At 37.2% G+C, this 20134-nt stretch overlaps 1 protein-coding gene across 1 annotated transcript in view; it reads right to left on the bottom strand.

Annotated features, from left to right (window-relative positions):
* The window catches only part of LOC122673573 (microsomal triglyceride transfer protein), a 54808-nt gene that overhangs the window by 20393 nt on the left and 14281 nt on the right, over nt 1–20134 (bottom strand). Inside the window, exons 4-11 of the mRNA XM_043871473.1 lie at nt 17495–17602; nt 15032–15148; nt 14604–14743; nt 12339–12489; nt 9437–9594; nt 5074–5242; nt 3988–4095; nt 746–958 (exon numbers count right to left, since the gene is read on the bottom strand). Coding sequence (XP_043727408.1) covers nt 746–958; nt 3988–4095; nt 5074–5242; nt 9437–9594; nt 12339–12489; nt 14604–14743; nt 15032–15148; nt 17495–17602 — 1164 coding nt within the window. The remainder of the gene's footprint in view (nt 1–745; nt 959–3987; nt 4096–5073; nt 5243–9436; nt 9595–12338; nt 12490–14603; nt 14744–15031; nt 15149–17494; nt 17603–20134) is intronic.

Consider the following 20134-nt stretch of genomic DNA (forward strand, 5'->3'; position numbering starts at 1 on the left):
CTGTCTGTCTCAAAAACTCGTGACCCTAATTATCACACTTCACAGCCTATCAACTTTGATAGAAAATGTAGCTGCAAACTTAGAACATCAGTTTCAGCAGGCAGTTTATCTTATACTTTGTAAACATTCTCTGTCCTAAAAAAATTTTAATTTGGATGGCTTCCTGAATGGTCACACTTAAGCCAGGTAATTCCCATGTCAAACAATTTAAGAGCATCTTAAAACTTGTGGTGTGTGTCTGTGTGTCTGTGTGTCTGTGTGTCTGTGTGTCTGTGTTAATTGCTCAGTCATGTCTGATTCTGCAACCCCATGGATGGTAGCCCATCAGGTTCCTCTGTCTGTGAGATTTCCCAGCCAAGAATACTGGAGTGGGTAGCCATTTCCTTCTCCAGGGGGATCTTCCCTACGCAGGGACCGAACCTGGGTCTCCTGCATTGCAGGCAGATTCTTTACCATCTGAGCCACTAGGGAAACAAAGATATTTTGGAAAAGAATTTGTTTCTTAAAGTAAGAGAAGGTGCTTCAGTATTTATGCTTCAGGATATAGGACATTATCTACTCAAAATGTGAGGCTACTTCAGAACAGCCTTAAACCCAATTGAAGTTATTTCTAAACAGGAAAAAAGAGATTCTTAGTTTGGGAGGGAAAATAGGGTGACTTCAGAGAAGTTTGCATTTGACTTGTGATTATGTATGCTTTTTTTTTTCCTTTTATGAAGGTTGCAAATATTCTTGGAGAACTTACCTCATCAGTTATGAAAGGGACATCATATCTCTGGAGTGTGGTGGCGGCGAGGTGGCTGATGGGCCCTTCTCCGGTCTCTGTGTACTTCAGAAGGAGCGGGATGCCTTCTGGAAGCCGGGCATTCTTCAGAGCCAGCAGGTACATCATGATGTCCTCTTTTTTCTCTGCTTTTTCAAGTCCTCCCAAAATTAACTTCTTGGCTTCTATCACTCCCTAAAAGAACACATTCTACATTAGACATATGTGTAACCATACATGAAACAAAGCTTGGGTAAGATCAGCTTCACTCTTGTGTCCAAGACAACAGGTTAAAGTTTTACAACTTTTTGCACTAGTTGCTTGACTGAGGCATGCAATGAAAATGAAAAAGTGAAGCTTGATAAAGGTATTGTTGTTATTTTTAAAATACATACATTAACATATCTGCAAGAAGCAATGAGTATAATTAACAACGGGCATATTTACTTTTGAACACACCCTGAATGTACAAAGTCATTTTAAAAATTCCCTTGTGGTCGATTATTCCTAGAATTACTCATTCACTGAAATTCTAAAATAATGGTTAGAAGGTGCCTAACTGGTGGCAATCACCTTTTCTTTTGTAATAACTATGGTGAAAGCACCTAGGACTCAACTGTAAGATCTTGTTCTAAATGTTTAAAGAGTGCTCATTTCCACTCAATTCCAAATTTCATTAATGCTGACATACTGTTCAAAAAACCTTTCTTGAATGCCTTCTGTGTAGCAGGTACTTTGCAAACATATTCTTTAACCAGGCGAGGCCTTTTGTTTTCTGGCCTAGAAACTATTAACTAGTAAGTTAATAGTTTAATGGAAAAGTAAATTAGAAATAGGCTCTATTTTACCTTTGTTACTAGGTGTGTTTTAGGGGCTTCAGTGTCATCTGTAGGCTTCAGGTACACACACACACACCCACATTGGGAGAGATGGGGGGTAGTGAAGACACAAAAGACTCTCAAATAGAATGAAGATGCTAAAGTTCAAATGTAATAAAGAAGTGCTATTTCTCAACTATCAGACTGATCTCTAAAAACCCAAAAGTTTGATAACATACATTGTTATTGAGCCTACTGGGAAATCAGCATCCTAGTGGGAGCCTAAAATGTTACAATTCCCATGGAAGATAATTTGGCAAAAACTAACAGATAGGCATTTTGATCCAGTACCCTAGCCCTGAAGCTATAGTTCCAAAAATAAGAGAAAATGTGCCCAAGATTATCCATTTAAATATTATTTGTAAGAGTAAAAACAGTGGACATCACCTAATGACCTTACATGGGAGAATAAACTGGTGCCTCAGTTTAACACACAGTGGAGTACTAGGCAGCTGTAAAATGAAGGAGAAAGATCTCTGTGAACCAGTATGGGCTGATTTTCAGAATATGTTAAGTGGAGAAAATAAGATACAAGAGAACGTATACAGAAGTTTATAGTTTGTGTAAGAAAAAAGGAATAAGAATGTGTGTGTACACCTACTTACTGTTGCAAAAAGAAACAGGAAAGAGAACCCAAAACTAATGATACTGCTTACATAGAAAAAGTAGGTAAGAATGGGTGGAAGGGTAGGAAAGGGAATGAGACCTCTTTGAGAATATTTTTAAAATCAAGTTTTGACTTTCAAATCATGTTCCTATTTCATATATTCAAGAAATAAAATGAAGTCAACAAGGATGAAAGGATGCTAAAATTGAATTCAAGCAAAATCTAATGAACATGAATAAATATCAGATTAATAACATAACTAAACAAAAGAGAATAGAAAAGAATTAATCCAAGTAATGTTTGAGCATAGTACTCTGATTGTATGCCTTTAGTGTAATATATTCTAAAGACAAAAAGATTGTGAAGTCTTGAACTTTACTAAAGATAGTATGTTTTTTGTAGTGATATTCATGTACAATTCCAAAGCTATTGTACAAGTGCACGTTTTAGGATTGAGCAAATGAATCAGTATCGATGTTCTTGAGAACTAAGTTTCTCACTGTGGGAGAAGGAAGATATAATTATGGATTAATGGAAGGAGAGAAAGAACCCTGTAGAACTGGGTTAGAATTAGAGGTAGCAGTATGAACTCATAATTTAATAAATATAAATACATGTATCTTGTCCATTGTAAGAGCCTAGATGCAATGGCCTTCAAGTAATGAGAAGTAAAAGTCTTTAGGGGTAAAATGTCAGATGCATGCATCTTACTCTCAGAGGGTTCAACCAAAATAATATAAAATGAAATAAGATAATGCAAATAGGACAATATATTAACAATGGTCAAATCTAGATGAATCAGGTATACAAATATTCATGGAATTGTGCTATTCTCACAACTTTTCCATAGGTCTGAATTTTTTTCCAAGTATAAATTTGGTGGAGAAAAGAAATTAGGATGCAGTGAGATAAAAATGTAAGCAAAAACAAACATTAGTAGGAAACAGAAATAGAAGTAAAATGCTGACTTAAAGCTGGTTATATAATAAACACGGATGGAAAAAAGACTATATTTGTATATATTTAACATCTTTAACCTATCTGCCTTACAGAAAGATGAGTTGTGTTGGATATTAATTCATTTAGATTTTCCATATTTAGCTGTGCTTAAAAGGGAGTGTTTTGTCATAGTTTAATGAGAAAGATGTTAAAATTGATAGTCTACTCAGGCAAGTGGAGAAGCTTTGAGGAAATGAAATTAAAAATAAAATATAAAGTTCTAAAGTAGTTAGAAGTAATTAAATTTGTACCATAAAAACTCAAAACTGCAAACCATACTTACTATAGATAATAGTCTGCTCTAGGAGGTAGCCCTAGAATCTAATATCAAAGAACAAGAACTTTACCATATATACATATATACATCATTCAAAGTTGAGTACAGTACATAGTGGGTACTCAATAAATATATCTTGATGGGGGATTCTTGGACTATTCACTTTCAGCAAGCATTTATTGAACATTACCTATGTTCCAGGCACCATTTTAAGCAATTGGTGTGGAATAAACAGAGATCCATTTCTGCAGTGAACTTATATTTCAGTGGGAGACAGAATAAATGATCCGTGTAATAAATAACTGAATTATAAAGTATGTTCAACAGCAATAATTGCCATGCAAGTAGTGAAAATAGAGTAGGGTGAGGGGAGTTAGGAACACCAGTTGGGGACAGCACGTGAGTGTTAAGTAGGATGGTTTGGAGCTATATATGCAGTGGCTGAGATTGGATTTGCACTTACTTTCAGTTTGCAGCCTTCGTTCTGACACAGCTTCCTGACAAGGGCCCCGATGATGATCATAACAGATTCTCTGATGTCATTGCTTCCAAAGGAACCTTTGAACTTACTCTATTAGCCAAACAGGGATAAAATAGATTATCAAAACACTTCAACATTTCCATGGCATATTTTTCAGTAAGAAACAAAGTAGCCAAAGCCTAAAGACACTGTTTCCATATTTCTAGATTGCAAACTCTGAATTTGGCTTTGGGGACACATAAATTCACTATCTAGCTTTGAACTGAAGAGTTGGTAGAGTCTTTCTAGGTATTTTTAACATAAATCTGTGAATTCCTGAGAGGTTTATGGATTATATTCACTGCGTCAGTGAATCCAAAAAATGGTCTGTAAAATCGTATGTGTGGGTAATGAGGGGCTTCACTGATGCTATTAAATTTTCAAACAAGCCCATTTTCCAAAAAGATTATGAGTTATTCCCCTAAATCATAAGTAAATAAGTGCACTTTTTGTTTTTAAACCTTGGGTCCAAGAGAACTGTAGCTTTTGCTTCCAATATAATCTTTCAGTATCAGAAGAATTATATGTATTGGGTTGGTGAAACGGTTCATTAGGGTTTTTCAGTAATAATGTATTGAAAACCCCAAAGGAACTTTTTGGCCAACCCAATGCATAACATATAATGATTATATGTTATACAATGTACTGTACATTAAATAGCATGAAGATTTTTGAAGTCAAAATAAATCTTTTAAAGTCAAATTGTGAAGCATAACCAAGATTGAAATTAAAATTCTGTCCTATGTCACATTACATGATAGGTGAATATAATCTTTAAATTTCCATAAAACATAGCTTAAGTTATCTAGAGGAATTGCAAAGAAGACACTATGTGAAATATTCTACTTTGTGAAATAATCTACTGTACAATTAATGATTAATGGAAACAGTCTAACAGAATTTGAATATGAATAATCAGAAGGCAGCTCTAGTTTCAGCCTTTATTCTGATGCTGGCAACTTTTAATTACTGCTTAGATTCTGAAGATCAGATGAGAGCTTTAATTATGGCAGTGTCCATCTGACTTACAATGAGGGCTCTCAGGAGTTCTTCATCAGGATGTGAGGCAAATGCACAGGCATAGAGAAACCTTTCCTGGAGGATAATGCTCTCGGTGCTTTTGAAATCCAGAAAGTCCAAAATGGCATCTAATGAGTCTGGTGTCTGAGCAGAGGTGACAGCATCCACTAGCTGGGGTCTACAACAGAAAACACAGTCATAGACATCACTGTTTAGTGTGCTTAATAAATTATTTTGAATTTCTACCATTCATAGACCCCATTGGTTTGAGATTCCTACAGAAGTGAAAATTTTTTATTTAAATAAAAGAAAAGTGATGGCTTTCTCTGAAAGACACTACCCCATTTTATTTTAAGCCTCTCTGTTAACTCCCTTCTTTCTCACTCAATGTACCCTCAGAATATACAGATAAATTTTATTGTATTACCCTAAGCCAAATGTAATTTGGAGGTTTGTAAATAAAATTATATAAATAATATTACAAATTAGGTTCAAATTCTTTCCTCCATAAGTAATATACAAAAGCTATGGTCTCCCAAATCAATTCTTTTTCTAATTAGCTTTGCAACTATATACACTTCTTAAATGCATAACTAAGGTAGTATCATTCAGTGGAAAGATGGGACATTCTTTTAAGTTTCATTCATATCCAAGAAAGAAATTTCGGCTCATTTTTTTTTTAAATAAAAAGCACCATGGTACAGTTCAAGTTCAGACTTCCCAGGTGGTGCTAGTGGTAAAGAAGCTGCCTGCCAATGCAGGAGAGGTAAGAGAGGCGGGTTCAACCCTTGGGTCAGGAAGATCCCCTAGAGGAGGGCATGGCAACCCACCCCGGTATTCCTGCCTGGAGAATCCCATGGACAGAGGAGCCTGGTGGGCTACAGTCCACAGAATCACAAAGCGTCAGCCACAACAAGCAACTGAGCATTCACACAAGCATAGTTCAAGTTCAATCACAACAATTAATTGTGAGCAGAGTGAAACTCCTGCAGGAAAGTGCTAGTTACATATTCTACTCATCAAGAATCTCTGGTTGAGTCTTGGGATGATAATATTTCTGAAACTAGCTGCCATACTAATAAACATAAGATGTCTGTATATATTTCATTCCACATCTACATAACATACCATACATGTATTTAATGCATTATATATATACATATTTTAAAAAAGATATTCTTGCACTACACCATTTTGGTCCTAACAAAACCTCATGGAATAAAGCAGACTGAGAGAGAGATAATACTTATTAAGTGTTATTATTGCAAACACTGCACTAGAAATTTTAGGTATGCAACCTCTTTTCCAAATTGGGAAAGGAGTACATCAAGGCTGTATATTGTCATCCTGCTTATTTAACTTATATGCAGAGTACATCATGAGAAATGCTGGGCTGGAGGAAGCAAAAGCTGGAATCAAGATTGCTGGGAGAAATATCAATAACCTCAGCTATGCAGATGACAGCATCCTTATGGCAGAAAGTGAAGAACTAAAGAGCCTCTTGATGAAAGTGAAAGAGGAGAGTGAAAAAGTTGGTTTAAAACTCGACATTCAAAACAACTGAGATCATGGCATCTGATCCCATCACTTCATGGCAAACAGATGGGGAAACTGTGGAAACAGTGACAGACTTTATTTTCTTGGGCTCCAAAATCATTGCAGATGTTGACTGCAGTCATGAAATTAAAAGATGCTTGCTCCTTGGAAAAAAAGTTATGACCAACCTAAATAACATATTCAAAAGCAGAGACATTACTTTGCCAACAAAGGTCCATCTAGTCAAAGCTATGGCTTTTCCAGTAGTCATGTACGGATGTGAGAGTTGGACCATAAAGAAAGTTGAGGGCTGAAGAACTGATGCTTTTGAACTGTGTTGTTGGAGAAGACTCTTGAGAGTCCCCTGGACTGCAAGGAGATCCAACCAGTCCATCCTAAAGGAAATAACTCCTGAATATTCATTGGCAGGACTGATGTTAAAGCTGAAACTCCAATACTTTGACCACCTGATGCAAAGAACTGACTCACTGGAAGAGACCCTGATGCTGGGAAAAATTGAAGGCAGGAAGAGAAGGGGATGACAGAGAATGAGATGGTTGGATGGTGGATGGCATCACCAACTGAATGGACATGAGTTTGAGCAAGCTCTCGTAGTTGGCGAAGGACAGGGAAGCCTGGCATGCAGCAGTCCCTGGGGTTGCAAAGAGTCAGACATGACTGAGCGACTGAATTGAACTGAACCTCTTTTTGCTTTAACTTCTTCATCTGTAATGTAGGGCTATAAAGAGCAGTTATTTTAGGGTTGTCAGGAGGATTAAATCACATGATCTATGTAAAACACTAAGAATAGTGCTTGGCACATTGTAAATGTTCAATAAATATATGCTGTTATTAATACCATCAGCTCACTGAACATCTCTGTCAGTTTAATACTAATATTCTCCCAATACATAAGGAAACAGACTCAGAAATATCAAATCATTTGTTCAAGGTCCCATAGCTGGTAAAAATATAGCTAGGATTGGAACTCAGTTTTTTCTGACTCTGGAATACATGGGTCTTAATTACAGTGTTTTCTAAAGTGTTTTCATATAATGCTAACCCTACAAAATGCTTTAAGAAGAGGGATTTTCAAGGTCATGTAAGTTTGGAATATATTTAAGGAAACTTATACATAATATTATCAGATTAAATATGCCAGATATTTCCACAATAAAGAGAACTATTTGACTTGGTTTTTCCCAGTGTTTTTCAAACTCAATTGCTCACAGGAGCCTTTCCTCTTGGCATACTTGTTAATAACCTCAAAGTCATAGGATACACATAATAAAACTGGGAAATGTTATATTCCACCATCCTGACTTTCACTATACTACAATAAACAGAAGGAATTCTCTGTATTTTAGGAATGTTGAAAATGAGGCTCAGGGAAACTAAATATAAATGACTTACTTAAAGATTATATGATGTTGGAAGTCAGAATTTAAAACTAGGACTTCTGATTTTAGTTCATCCTAATATCTTTTCTACTATACTATGTTACATGTCTATTTCCTATGGTATGATGCAATATTGAAAATATTATCAGGTAAATAACCTGATTTAGAAAATACATCATGCAATCATACAAATTATTGCCACCATAAGATTTTTAGGATACAAATAAGGCTAAGGTTTAGTGTAATATCTGTTCTAAGTTAACAGTCAAATTTTGCACTGTTTTTGTCAGGAATTTTTTTTTTTTGACAAAAAGATAAGTAACTCTAAAATATATCCTTAAGTTCTATGATTAAAACAGAGTCTGAAAACTTATAATTTTGCATATATTTAACTTAGTTTAAATGTTTATTTTTGAAGACAGTATTCAACTAACTTGTAGTTAGTCATATTGGATTCATATCAATTTTTTAATGCCCTAAGTCAAGTTAATAACAGTACAATCAAGAATAAACAATCTTCTCAGGAAAAAAGCTAAATCCTCTTATTCTTGAGTAATCAAGTCCTTAGAACTCAGTGACCACTGTTGCTGTGTGTTGTGTGTGTGTGGGAAGGGGTGTAACTTGGCCATTTTATACTTTTGACTATCTTAATGGCTAGTTTCCACTATTTGTCAAACTAATTGAGTCATCTTCTATATCATCAATTAGCATAATTAGTGTTAAACAGTTGAATTTGTAGTTGCAGATAAATTTTGTTTTACAGACCAAAACACTTCTATTTAGAAAGTGTATTTGTGTTGGTATTTACAAAGTAAGTTTGAGAACTGTCAACTCTCTTTATTGTGGATGTAAAATAAGGCACTCTTCCACTGAATACTCAAATGATGTACGTATTTCTTCTCTCTGGATTCTTTTGGCTGTTTATCTCAGTTCTCAATTTTCTTTTCAAAACAAGGCTTCGATGAGGATCATCACTGTATCTTTAATGAAAGCTCATTTTCAATAGAAAAAATCATACTTTTTATTTATTTATTTATTTATTTATTTTTTATAATCAATTCTGAACTCTTTTTGAGTATAAACTAATAGCTCTGGGAACACAATTTCACCAGAGTGTGGCAGCGCCTGCACTGTGGTATCACATCAAAGTCCTGCCCTCCCCCTATCTATGTACCAATCTAGACCTGATTTACACTCATGAACAAAGTGTTCAAAATAAAATGTTCACTCTGAGTCACTGCTGAAAACTTGCATTTCTGGCCAATTAACCATTGAGTTACTGCAGTGAGGTATAAGTGTTCAATGCAAATGTGAAACAGCAAACAATTGATTTGAAGGTGAGGCAGTTGATTAAAAAGGGATCTTATCTGCTTAATAAACAGCAACCCTGAAACACTTTCTTATAGACAACCCCAGGAAATGTTCAGGTAACTTACAGTACTTCCTTGTTTTCTGCCTTTAGAATTTGGAGGATCTCTTCTTTCTTTGCCGTCCTGAGGTGCTTGATGAAGGCCAGGAAGCTTCTGACAGCCTCAGCCTTGGAGAGGTTGTCAGGCTGCAGGTGTTTTCTGATGGACTGCCAGTGCTCTGAGAGCTGCAAAACACGGCCACAGGCCCAGACCACACTCATAATTCTGAACATCCATGTTTACAAAGAATGTTCTCTCCAGAAATAAATTTTTCCTTGTATCTGACAAGCAAAAGAAGCTCTTTGTATCTTACCTCAATATATCTGATTGCCCCTGCCCCCATCACATTCCTGTGACTCTCAAATACAGAGGCCTGCTGACCAGTGCACAAGTCCTCCTCAAGAGGACAGTTTTTGTCGATTAGTACTTAGCTCAAATGACCTCAAGATTCTGGGCATGTAGGTCATTCCATGGTTACACAAGGGAATTACATCTGAGGCCAGGCTTTGACTACCATAGTGAAATTATCTGAATTTTCATCAACAATAGGATATTTTGGAGGGGGAAAATCATCTGAACTGCTGAAGAATTGTGTCATGTTTCTTATGAACTGAAACCTTAATGAAAACCAGTTTTTATAATAATTTGATCTCCCTATTCTCTTTATTTTACTGTTTGTATGAAATACAAGTAATAGTAAAACATTTGACTACCATAGTGAAATTATCTGAATTTTCATCAACAATAGGATATTTTGGAGGGGGAAAATCATCTGAACTGCTGAAGAATTGTGTCATGTTTCTTATGAACTGAAACCTTAATGAAAACCAGTTTTTATAATAATTTGATCTCCCTATTCTCTTTATTTTACTGTTTGTATGAAATACAAGTAATAGTAAAACATTTGACTACCATAGTGAAATTATCTGAATTTTCATCAACAATAGGATATTTTGGAGGGGGAAAATCATCTGAACTGCTGAAGAATTGTGTCATGTTTCTTATGAACTGAAACCTTAATGAAAACCAGTTTTTATAATAATTTGATCTCCCTATTCTCTTTATTTTACTGTTTGTATGAAATACAAGTAATAGTAAAACACCTTGCTGAGGTCTGAATTGTTCATTTCATATATCTGTGTTAAGTAGAGTGGCATTTAGATAAAGGTAACCCTCATATACACTACTGTTATGCTGCTGTGGTTTTAAAAATAGTAAATAGTTCTAATCAATAACATCTTTTGGCTTAGGAAAAAGTTCAAAACCTTATTTTTCATAGTTTATCACTTCTCCCTTAGTTGTAAAAAATGTGTTAAATCCTGTAAGTGACCTCTCTCTTAACTCTGCATAATCTGCATGCTACCAGTTTTTAAAATATACATTCCTTCCAATAACAACAGATACATATTTTGCTCTTCTTCAAATCCATTTTGGTTATCTAATCTTAAGAGGGTAGTCCAAAACAATATTCCAGTTGTACTTAGCTAAAGATTTACTGGGTCATTTCTGAGGGCAGAGATCATATCAGTGTTAAGTCAGAATTTTTTTCTTTAAAGAGTTGCAATGGTGACATTACACTGACATTGAATAAGCAAATTCCAAAGACATAAACCTTTTCTATAATAATGAAGAAATAGTTTTGAGACATCTTAGATGGCTCATAATATTTGATAACTAGGAGGAGAGAAATTAACAGAATAAGAAAAGATCATTGGTTTCATTAGTCACCTTTCTAAATAATTTCCATCTCATATGACATTAGAAAATGACACTGGAACATTAGATAATTTATGGGGAAAAGAAGAAGAAACAAGGTTTGAAAACAATTATTTTTGTCTCATTTTGTTTTCCCCTTCACTCAATTTTGATATATTTGAAAAACTAATAAGGAATTAGTGCCTTGCACTTTAAGCAAATTTGGGTATTAGCTCTTGATGATTCCACTCTTCTGAACACTAATAATGGTCAAGGGAAGGGCATCTTCTGGTAGCTACAAACAGAGGCTGAAGCCAAGGGTTAAGTATTAGGAAACGCTGGAACCCAGAGTCATATCTGTGGCCATACATCACAACTGATTTATTCAACAAAAGAAATTATTCTTCATTAGATTAAAAATATTACACACTCACAAATACATACAGATACACTCACACATGCACACACACACACACTCACATACTTAGCCTTGGGGGTGTGCTCATTTCTGGCTGTAACAGTAGGGGAGGTTGGGGTGTGGTAAGTAAGTGTTCCTGATTTAGTGAAGAGCTTGGTATCCATTTCTAGTCCTCCTAGCAGCTCTCAGAACACCGAGCTCAGTAAAACATTTCACCTGTGGACATTTTGCTGTGTGTGTGCTCAGCTATTTCAGTTGGGTCCTACTCTTTGCAACCCCATGGACTTTTGTCCACCAGCCTTCTCTGTCCATCGGATTTCCCAGGCATGAATACTAAAGTGGGTTGCCATGTCTTCGTCCTGGGAATCTTCCCGACCCAGTGATCCAGCTCATATCTCTTGCATCTTCTGTATTGCAGATGGATTCTTTATCCACTGAGCCACCTGGGAAGTCTGGATATATTACTCCCGTGAGGCAGAACTTTCAGGATTCAGGCCACTGTCCATGCTCTCAAGGCTGTATGCTTCCCCTAACTTCATCAGGCCCTTATCCCCACTGCATTCTGAGGTCTGCTTTGAGGAAGCTGCCTTCAAGTCATGATATTTTTTATTTGAAAGAAGTGGGTGTGGTAGTCATTTGTTAATTATTATAGCATATTATTAGGCTGCTGCCATTATAACTCAGAGGTGGCTGGAAGTTCTTTGTAAACTTTCCTTATAAATTAACTGAAGCTTCCACTGGAGACAAAAGGAAAACAGAATGGTAGGCCGTGATTATTCCATGATTGGGCCACACAATGCTGTGGCTCACACTCACAGAAGGGCATCCTTTGCACTTGCTCTGGAAGACCTGGCCCACAATGGGAATGGCCGTGTACTTCGAATCGACTGCTTTAATGATGGCTGCAACCTGCTTTCCCGGCTTCAGTCTCAGACCTGCTTCCGTGGTTTTCAGCTCCAGTTTCTGCCTGCATAACCAAGAAAGAGAAATACCACATCAGCGGCCTTCTTTTGAGTGAACAAGCTATTAATTGTCACTCTTTTGGCAAACAAGAAACTAATGTATTCAAATTCTGTAAGGCCATGTCTTTCAAACTGAGAGATCTCCAGCAGTAACAGAAACCTCTAGATCATTATGAAAATTTTCTGGAGCAACAATTTTATTCAAAGGTTTGAAAGTTTAAGCCTGGGATTTCAAAATATTATGACAAGAGATTACAGGAAAGAAAATTTGCCTGGATGCTGAGTAAGATATATGACGTCACCTCTTTGGGCTTTAGCCCAGCTCTCTGAAAAATAATATCTTTGGGACAACCACATGTCACTTACTAAAACAATTAGGAAATCTTGTTTTCCAAACATGGCCTCAAGAGTCTGATATGCTCTTTCAGTAGCTTGCCTCTCTCCCTTCAAAAGGTGGAGTCTACATCCCTCTCCTTAAGCCTGGGCAGGACTCTGTGACTGCCAGGACTTGTAGAGCACAGTAGAAGTTTCAATACATGGCTTGTAAGGCTAAGTCCTTTCATGTTGGAGAAGACTCCTGAGAGTTCCTTGGATTGCAAGATCAAACAGTCAATCTTAACGGAAATCAAGCCTGAATACTCATTGGAAAGATAGATGCTTAAGCTGAAACTCCAGTATTTTGGTCATCTGATGTGAACAGCTGACTCATCAGTAAAGTCCCTGATGCTATGAAAGATTGAGGGCAGAAGGAGAAGAGGGCGTCAGAGGTTGAGATGGCTGGATGGCATCACTGATGCAATGGAAATGAACTTGGGCAAACTTCGGGAAATGGTGAGGGGCAGAGAGGCCTGGTGGGCTGCAGTCTATGGGGTCGCAAAGAATCGGACATGACTGGGTGACTGAACAACAACAAGTCACAAAAGGGAATTCAGCTTTCATCTGGCACACCAGCAGCACATACCTTGGGAGACTTGAGCTACCATGTAAGAAGTCTGGCTACTGAAGCTACCATGTTGAGAGGCCACATGGAGATAAAGAGAGATGCATGAGGAGCCCAAGTAGTGTGAATCTGCAGCCCAGACACTAGATAGGTGAGGGAGCAGCCTGTGAACCACCTCTGCAACTGCACAGTACACAGCAAGCAAAGCGTGCCTAGCAGGATCAAGTGTCATGATTGTGAGAGAAAATAATAAAGTGATTGCTGCTTTTCATACTACTAAGTTTGGAGTGGTGTGTTATAGAACAATGGAATCCTGATAAACCTAAATTTAAAATATTAATTTTATATGAAATCAAGATGGATGTAGTACAAAGTAGAACGCAAGGTTCTAATCCAGAGGAGACTTCAATAAAATTTCAAGCATTTATGGTTTGAGGCATTTCTACCAAGATTTTGCAACCATTTACCTCTGACATTAGAGTTACTTCAGAAGAAATATTTGAGAAATAATAGCAGAAGATATAATTTACATTTAATGCTAGGATTTTACTCTAAATTAAAATCTGAAAATAAGACATACTCTTAGATTTGAAATTCTAGTCCTATAGCCTGTGAGAACTGTTCTGACCAGAGAAATTTTCTCAAATTGAAATAACAGTCTTGAATATGTAAGTACTATAAATCACAGCAAAAATTCTGTCATATCACTTTACTATGGAACATTTTTGTGTTTAATAACACACAATGACAAATAACACAATGACAATAACACAATGTGTGACAATATCACAATGACAAAAAAAATAATCTTGAGGAGAGAACACACAAATGCCACTTTTTTATCTTAACATTAAAAGCATTTGATAGAGAAATCAGAAAATAAATAAGAATAAATCAAGGTGTTTGCCTTTTTAAAATTTAAATTCTATTCAATAGACAATTTGTTTTTAATGAAGTCCTATTTTAAAACATTAAGTATTTATTTCATGCCACATACTATTATAGATAATATGAAAAATAAAGATGAATAAGACACAATTATTGTTCTAAAGGAGCTCACAGTCAAAATGAGGAAGCAATAAATATATTAATTCATGTGCATGTATATATGTGCATACATATTTTTTAATTTTAATAATATACTAAAGAAGAGTAAGGAAAATTTAAGCATTATCTTACCTTGATACTATTTTGCCTGCTATTGATTGTAGAAAATTCAGCCTCAAGGCATGTATCTCTTCTGAGAGCACAGCTACAACAAAGCTGTCTTCTATCTTATAGGTAGTGACAGATGTGGCTTTCGAAGTGACACCCAACACCTAAACAAATAAATGTGGTTGTAACAAGCAATCAGCTTTCTATCTTTGAATCAAGCCAAATAGCAAATTATCTTCTCATCTTCACAAGAACGCCCCTTTCATATTTGTTCAACACACAAACCTATAATACATTAAAATAAATCCATTCATTTGATTTTATATAATACTATACCCTAAACTAAAAATTGCAAGTGTTCCCAAATTATATTGCTACTTTATTCACCTATTATTTTTGAATCGTCTCTACAAAAAGAACTTGGTTGCTTCAGAAAGTGATAGCCAGCATACCTGATGTGGGGTTGTAAATCCAGCCCTCTCTATTTTGCATGAATCCAAAGCCTTAATTTTGGTCACTTTGTCTTGCTGAGCCTGGTAGGTCACTTTACAATCTCCAGAGATGTCTACCTAAAAAGAAAAGCCAAAATACAATGTTTCAGATGGGATTCTCACATGAACCATTTGAATTCCAGTGGCAAGTAACTTAAAAAATTGGGGTTCTAATACATCACGCAGGACTCCTTTCTCTGACAAGATAGGAAAACAGAAGAATTTAGTGTTTCCTGAAGCATGTGGATTCCTTTCCATTCTCTTTGAGTCTTATGAGCAAATTCTTATTGCCCCAGGAATAATAAATGATTTCCTACTTCTCTCTAATGTCTAATAGGAATTGGACAAATGGCCTCAGTTCAGTTCAGTTCAGTTCAGTCACTCAGTCATGTTAGACTCTTTGCAACCCCATGGACTGCAGCATGCCAGGCTTCCCTGTCCATCACCAACTTTTGTAGCTTACTCAGACTCATGCCCATTGAGTTGGTGATGCCATACAACCATCTCATCCTCTGTCGTCCCCTTCTCCTCCCGCCTTCAATATTTCCCAGTAACAGGGTCTTTTCAAATGAGTCAGCTCTTCGCATCAGGTGGCCAAAGTATTGCAGTTTCAGCATCAGCATCAGTCCTTCCAATGAGTATTCAGGACTGATTTCCTTAAGGATAGACTGGTTGGATCTCCTTGCAGTCCAAGGGACTCTCAAGCGTCTTCTCCAACACCACAGTTCAAAAGCATCAATTCTTTGACTCTCAGCTTTCTTTATAGCCCAACTCTTACATCCATACATGAATACCGGAAAAATCATGGCTTTGACTAGACAGACCTTGTTGGCAAAGCAATATCTCTGCTTTTTAGTATGCTGTCTAGGTTGGTCATAACTTTTCTTCCAAGGAGCAAGCATCTTTTAATTTCATGGCTGCAGTCACCATCTGCAGTGATTTTGGAACCCCAAAAAATGACGTAGTCATAATCAAAATCTCTCAAATGGGTAATTATGGGGTGAGGGGAGTTGACTTTTAATACGATGTGTAGGCTCTGTGTGTGTGTGTGTGTACGTGAAAACACACACAGGCTTTGATGAGCTAAGTCCTTTAAAACCTGCAGCATTAATTCAGCTCACCACAAGGCACATCAATAATTTGAATGTAAGCAAATACATCTCAATACTGACTCTGTATAGCTTCTCTGAGGCGTCCCTTTGGCCTCTACAAGCCAGTCTTGCTACCCTCAGTCTTTCCAGCAAGCTAACCAGCATTCTCTTGGCCCAGCCTTGCCATCAGATTTTCTTACCAGCTCATGAACTGGCTGAATTCAGACAAGAAAACTTGGACTCAGCTCTGCTTTAGTTATAATACTTGGGGAGCCACTAAACTTCTGTTGTTTAACCTTTGTTTTCATCTATTAAATGGAAGGGTTCATATAGATCAAACTGACCACACCTACATTAGCTGAGAAGACTATTAAAATACAGATGCTAATCTACTGAACCAGAATCTCTGCAGTGAATCCAGGGAATCTTTATTTTTATAACCTCCCCATGGCATAGGGATGCACAGTGAGGTCAGTGGAATGTTCTCCAAGGTTTTTTGGGTCTCTATCATTCAGCCATGAAATTAAAAGACACTTGCTCCTTGGAAGAAAAGTTATGACATATATTAAAATCTAGACATATATTAAAAAGCAGAGACATTACTTTGCCAACAAAGGTCTGTCTACTCAAAGCTAAGGTTTTTTCCTAGTAGTCATGTATGGATGTGAGTTGGACTCTAAAGAAAACTGAGTGCTGAAGAATTGATGTTTTTGAACTGTGGTGTTGGAGAAGACTCTTGAGAGTCCCTTGGACTGCAAGGAGATCCAACCAGTCTATCCTTAAGGAAATCAGTCCTGAATATTCATTGGAAGGACTGATGCTGATGCTGAAACTGCAATACTTTGGCCATCTGATGCGAAGGACTGACTCATTTGAAAAGACCCTGATGCTGGGAAAGATTGAAGGCAGGAGGAGAAGGGGACGACAGAGGATGAGATGGTTGGATGGCATTACCGACTCAATGGACATGAGTTTGAGTAAGCTACAGGAGTTGGTGATGGACAGGGAAGCCTGGTGTGCTGCGGTCCATGGAGTCATAAAGAGTCAGGCATGACTGAGCGACTGAACTGAACTGAACTGATCATTCAGTCATTCTATAGGTCTCCTTAGTATAACTGATTCTAATTTCCTTTCCCCTGTATTCAAATACAAATTGGGGTAAATGACAATTTGTTTCATATGTAAATGAGACAACTACCCAACTCACCTTTTCTAATCATTACCATAGGAGTATTTTTTTTTTTTTTACTGAATCTCTCCAAATAGAAACCCATATAAACAATTTTAGTAACTATATGTAAGATTCTAGATGCTTAATAATATTACTAAGTACCTCATTGGTAGTTCCAGAGCTTAACTGCATCTGAAATAGGCTAGCCAGGCCTCTCTTGAGATTTTCTATGGCTGCTGGTTCATTTTGATACGAGTAGAACTCTTTGATCTAGGTGAAAAAAGAACAAACATAAATAGAGCAGAAATGGATCATTTACGAGACTTGGTTAAATAAATATCAGGAAAGGTTAGATTCTCACCCCTATCAATCCTGGGAGAAAGAGATCTGTTAGTTCAAAGCTGGGACTTCTTTTTTTGTGAAAAGAAGCCATTTATTTACATTTCAAAAAGCTAGACCACCAAAATATGACATTTATGGAGGCTGATAATGAAGGCTTTGGGTATGATGGGAATAACATAGGAAAGGAAAAAGAGCACTGATACAGGATAGGGTTTCTGTGAAAACAAGGATTGCCCAAGAAAGAGAAATCAGGAACATTCTCTTCAAGCATGTTGTCAACATATTCCCTACCTGTAATTCTGCTTGAAACAAAAATTAACCAATGTTTGGACTTCCCTGGTGGCCCAATGGTTAAGAACCTGCCTGCCAAAGCAGGGGATATGGGTTTGATTCCTGGTCCAGGAAGATCCAACATGCTACAGAATAACTAAGCTGGAGTGCCACAAATATTGAGTTCACATGCTACAACTATTGAAACCTGTGTGCATAAAGCCCGTGCTCTGCAACAAGAGAAGCCACCACAGTGAGGAACCTGCACCTCAAGGAAGAGTAGCCCCTGAAACTAGAGAATTCCTGCTCACAGCAGCGAAGACAAAAATCAAGTCTTCATCATAGTCAAAAGTATAAACCATTCAATATCACAGTAATCCAAGTCTATGCCCCAACCAGTAACACTGAAGAAGCTGAAGTTGAATGGTTCTATGAAGACCTACAAGACCTACTAGAACTAATATGCAAAAAAGATGTCCTTTTCATTATAGGGGACTGGAATGAAAAACTAGGAAGTCAAGAAATACCTGGAGTAACAGGCAATTTTGGCCTTGGAGTACTGAATGAAACAGGACAAAGGCTAACAGAGTTCTGCCAAGAGAACGCACTGGTCATAGCAAAAACTCCCTTCCAACAACATAAGAGAAGACGCTACACATGGACATCACCAGATGGCCAACACTGAAATCAGATTGATTATATTCTTTGTAGCCAAAGATGGAGAAGCTCTATACAGTCAGCAAAAACAAGACCAGGAGCTGACTGTGGCTCAGATCATGAACTCCTTATTGCCAAATTCAGACTTAAATTGAAGAAAGTGAGGAAAAGCACTAGACCATTCAGGTATGACCTAAATCAAATCCCTTATGACTATACAGTGGAAGTGAGAAATAGATTTAAGGGACTAGATCTGATAGACAGAGTGCCTGATGAACTATGGATGGAGGTTCGTGACATTGTACAGGAGACAGGGATCAAGACCATCCCCAAGAAAAAGAAATGCAAAAAAGCAAAATGGCTGTCTGAGGAGGCCTTACAAATAGCTATGGAAAGAAGAAAAGCAAAAAGCAAAGGAGAACAGGAAAGATATACCCACTTGAATGCAGAGTTCCAAAGAATAGCAAGGAGAGATAAGAAAGCCGTCCTCAGTGATCAGTGCAAAGAAATAGAGGGAAAACAATAGAATGGGAAAGACTAGAGATCTCTTCAAGAAAATTAGAGATGCCAAGGGAACATTTCATGCAAAGATGGACTCAATAAAGGACAGAAATGGTATGGACCTAACAGAAGCAGAAGATATTAAGAAGAGGTGGCAAGAATACACAGAAGAACTGTACAAAAAAGGTCTTCACAACCCAGATAATCACGAAGGCGTGATCACTCCCACTCACCTAGAGCTGGACATCCTGGAATGTGAAGTCAAGTGGGCCTTAGGAAGCATCACTATGAACAAAGCTAGTGGAGGCAATGGAATTTCAGTTGAGCTATTTCAAATTCTAAAAGATGATGCTGTGAAAGTGCTACACTCAATATGTCAGCAAATTTGGAAAACTCAGCAGTGGCCACAGGACTGGAAAAGGTCAGTTTTCATTCCAATCCCAAAGAAAGGTAATGCCCACAATTGCACTCATCTCACATGCTAGTTAAGTAATGCTCAAAATTTTCCACACCAGGCTTCAGCAATATGTGAACTGTGATCAAGCTGGTTTTAGAAAAGGCAGAGGAACCAGAGATCAAAATGCCAACATCTGCTGGATCATTAGAAAAGCAACAGAGTTCCAGAAAAACATCTATTTCTGCTTATTGACTATGCCAAAGCCTTTGACTGTGTGGATCACAATAAACTGTGGAAAATTCTGAAGGAGATGGGAATACCAGACCACCTGACCTGTCTCTTGAGAAACCTGTATACAGGTCAGGAAGCAACAGTTAGAACTAGACATGGAACAACAGACTGGTTCCAAATAGGAAAAGGAGAACTTCAAGGCTGTATATTGTCGCCCTGCTTATTTAACTTATATGCAGAGTACATCATGAGAAACGCTGGGGTGGATGACGCGCAAGCTGGAATTAAGATTGCCAGGAGAAATATCAATAACCTCAGATATGTAGATGACACCACCCTTATGGCAGAAAGTGAAGAAGAACTAAAGTAAAGAGCCTCTTGATGAAAGTGAAAGAGGAGAGTGA

The sequence above is a fragment of the Cervus elaphus genome, chromosome 17, assembly GCF_910594005.1.
Source record: "Cervus elaphus chromosome 17, mCerEla1.1, whole genome shotgun sequence".
In the NCBI taxonomy this organism is placed as follows: domain Eukaryota; kingdom Metazoa; phylum Chordata; class Mammalia; order Artiodactyla; family Cervidae; genus Cervus; species Cervus elaphus.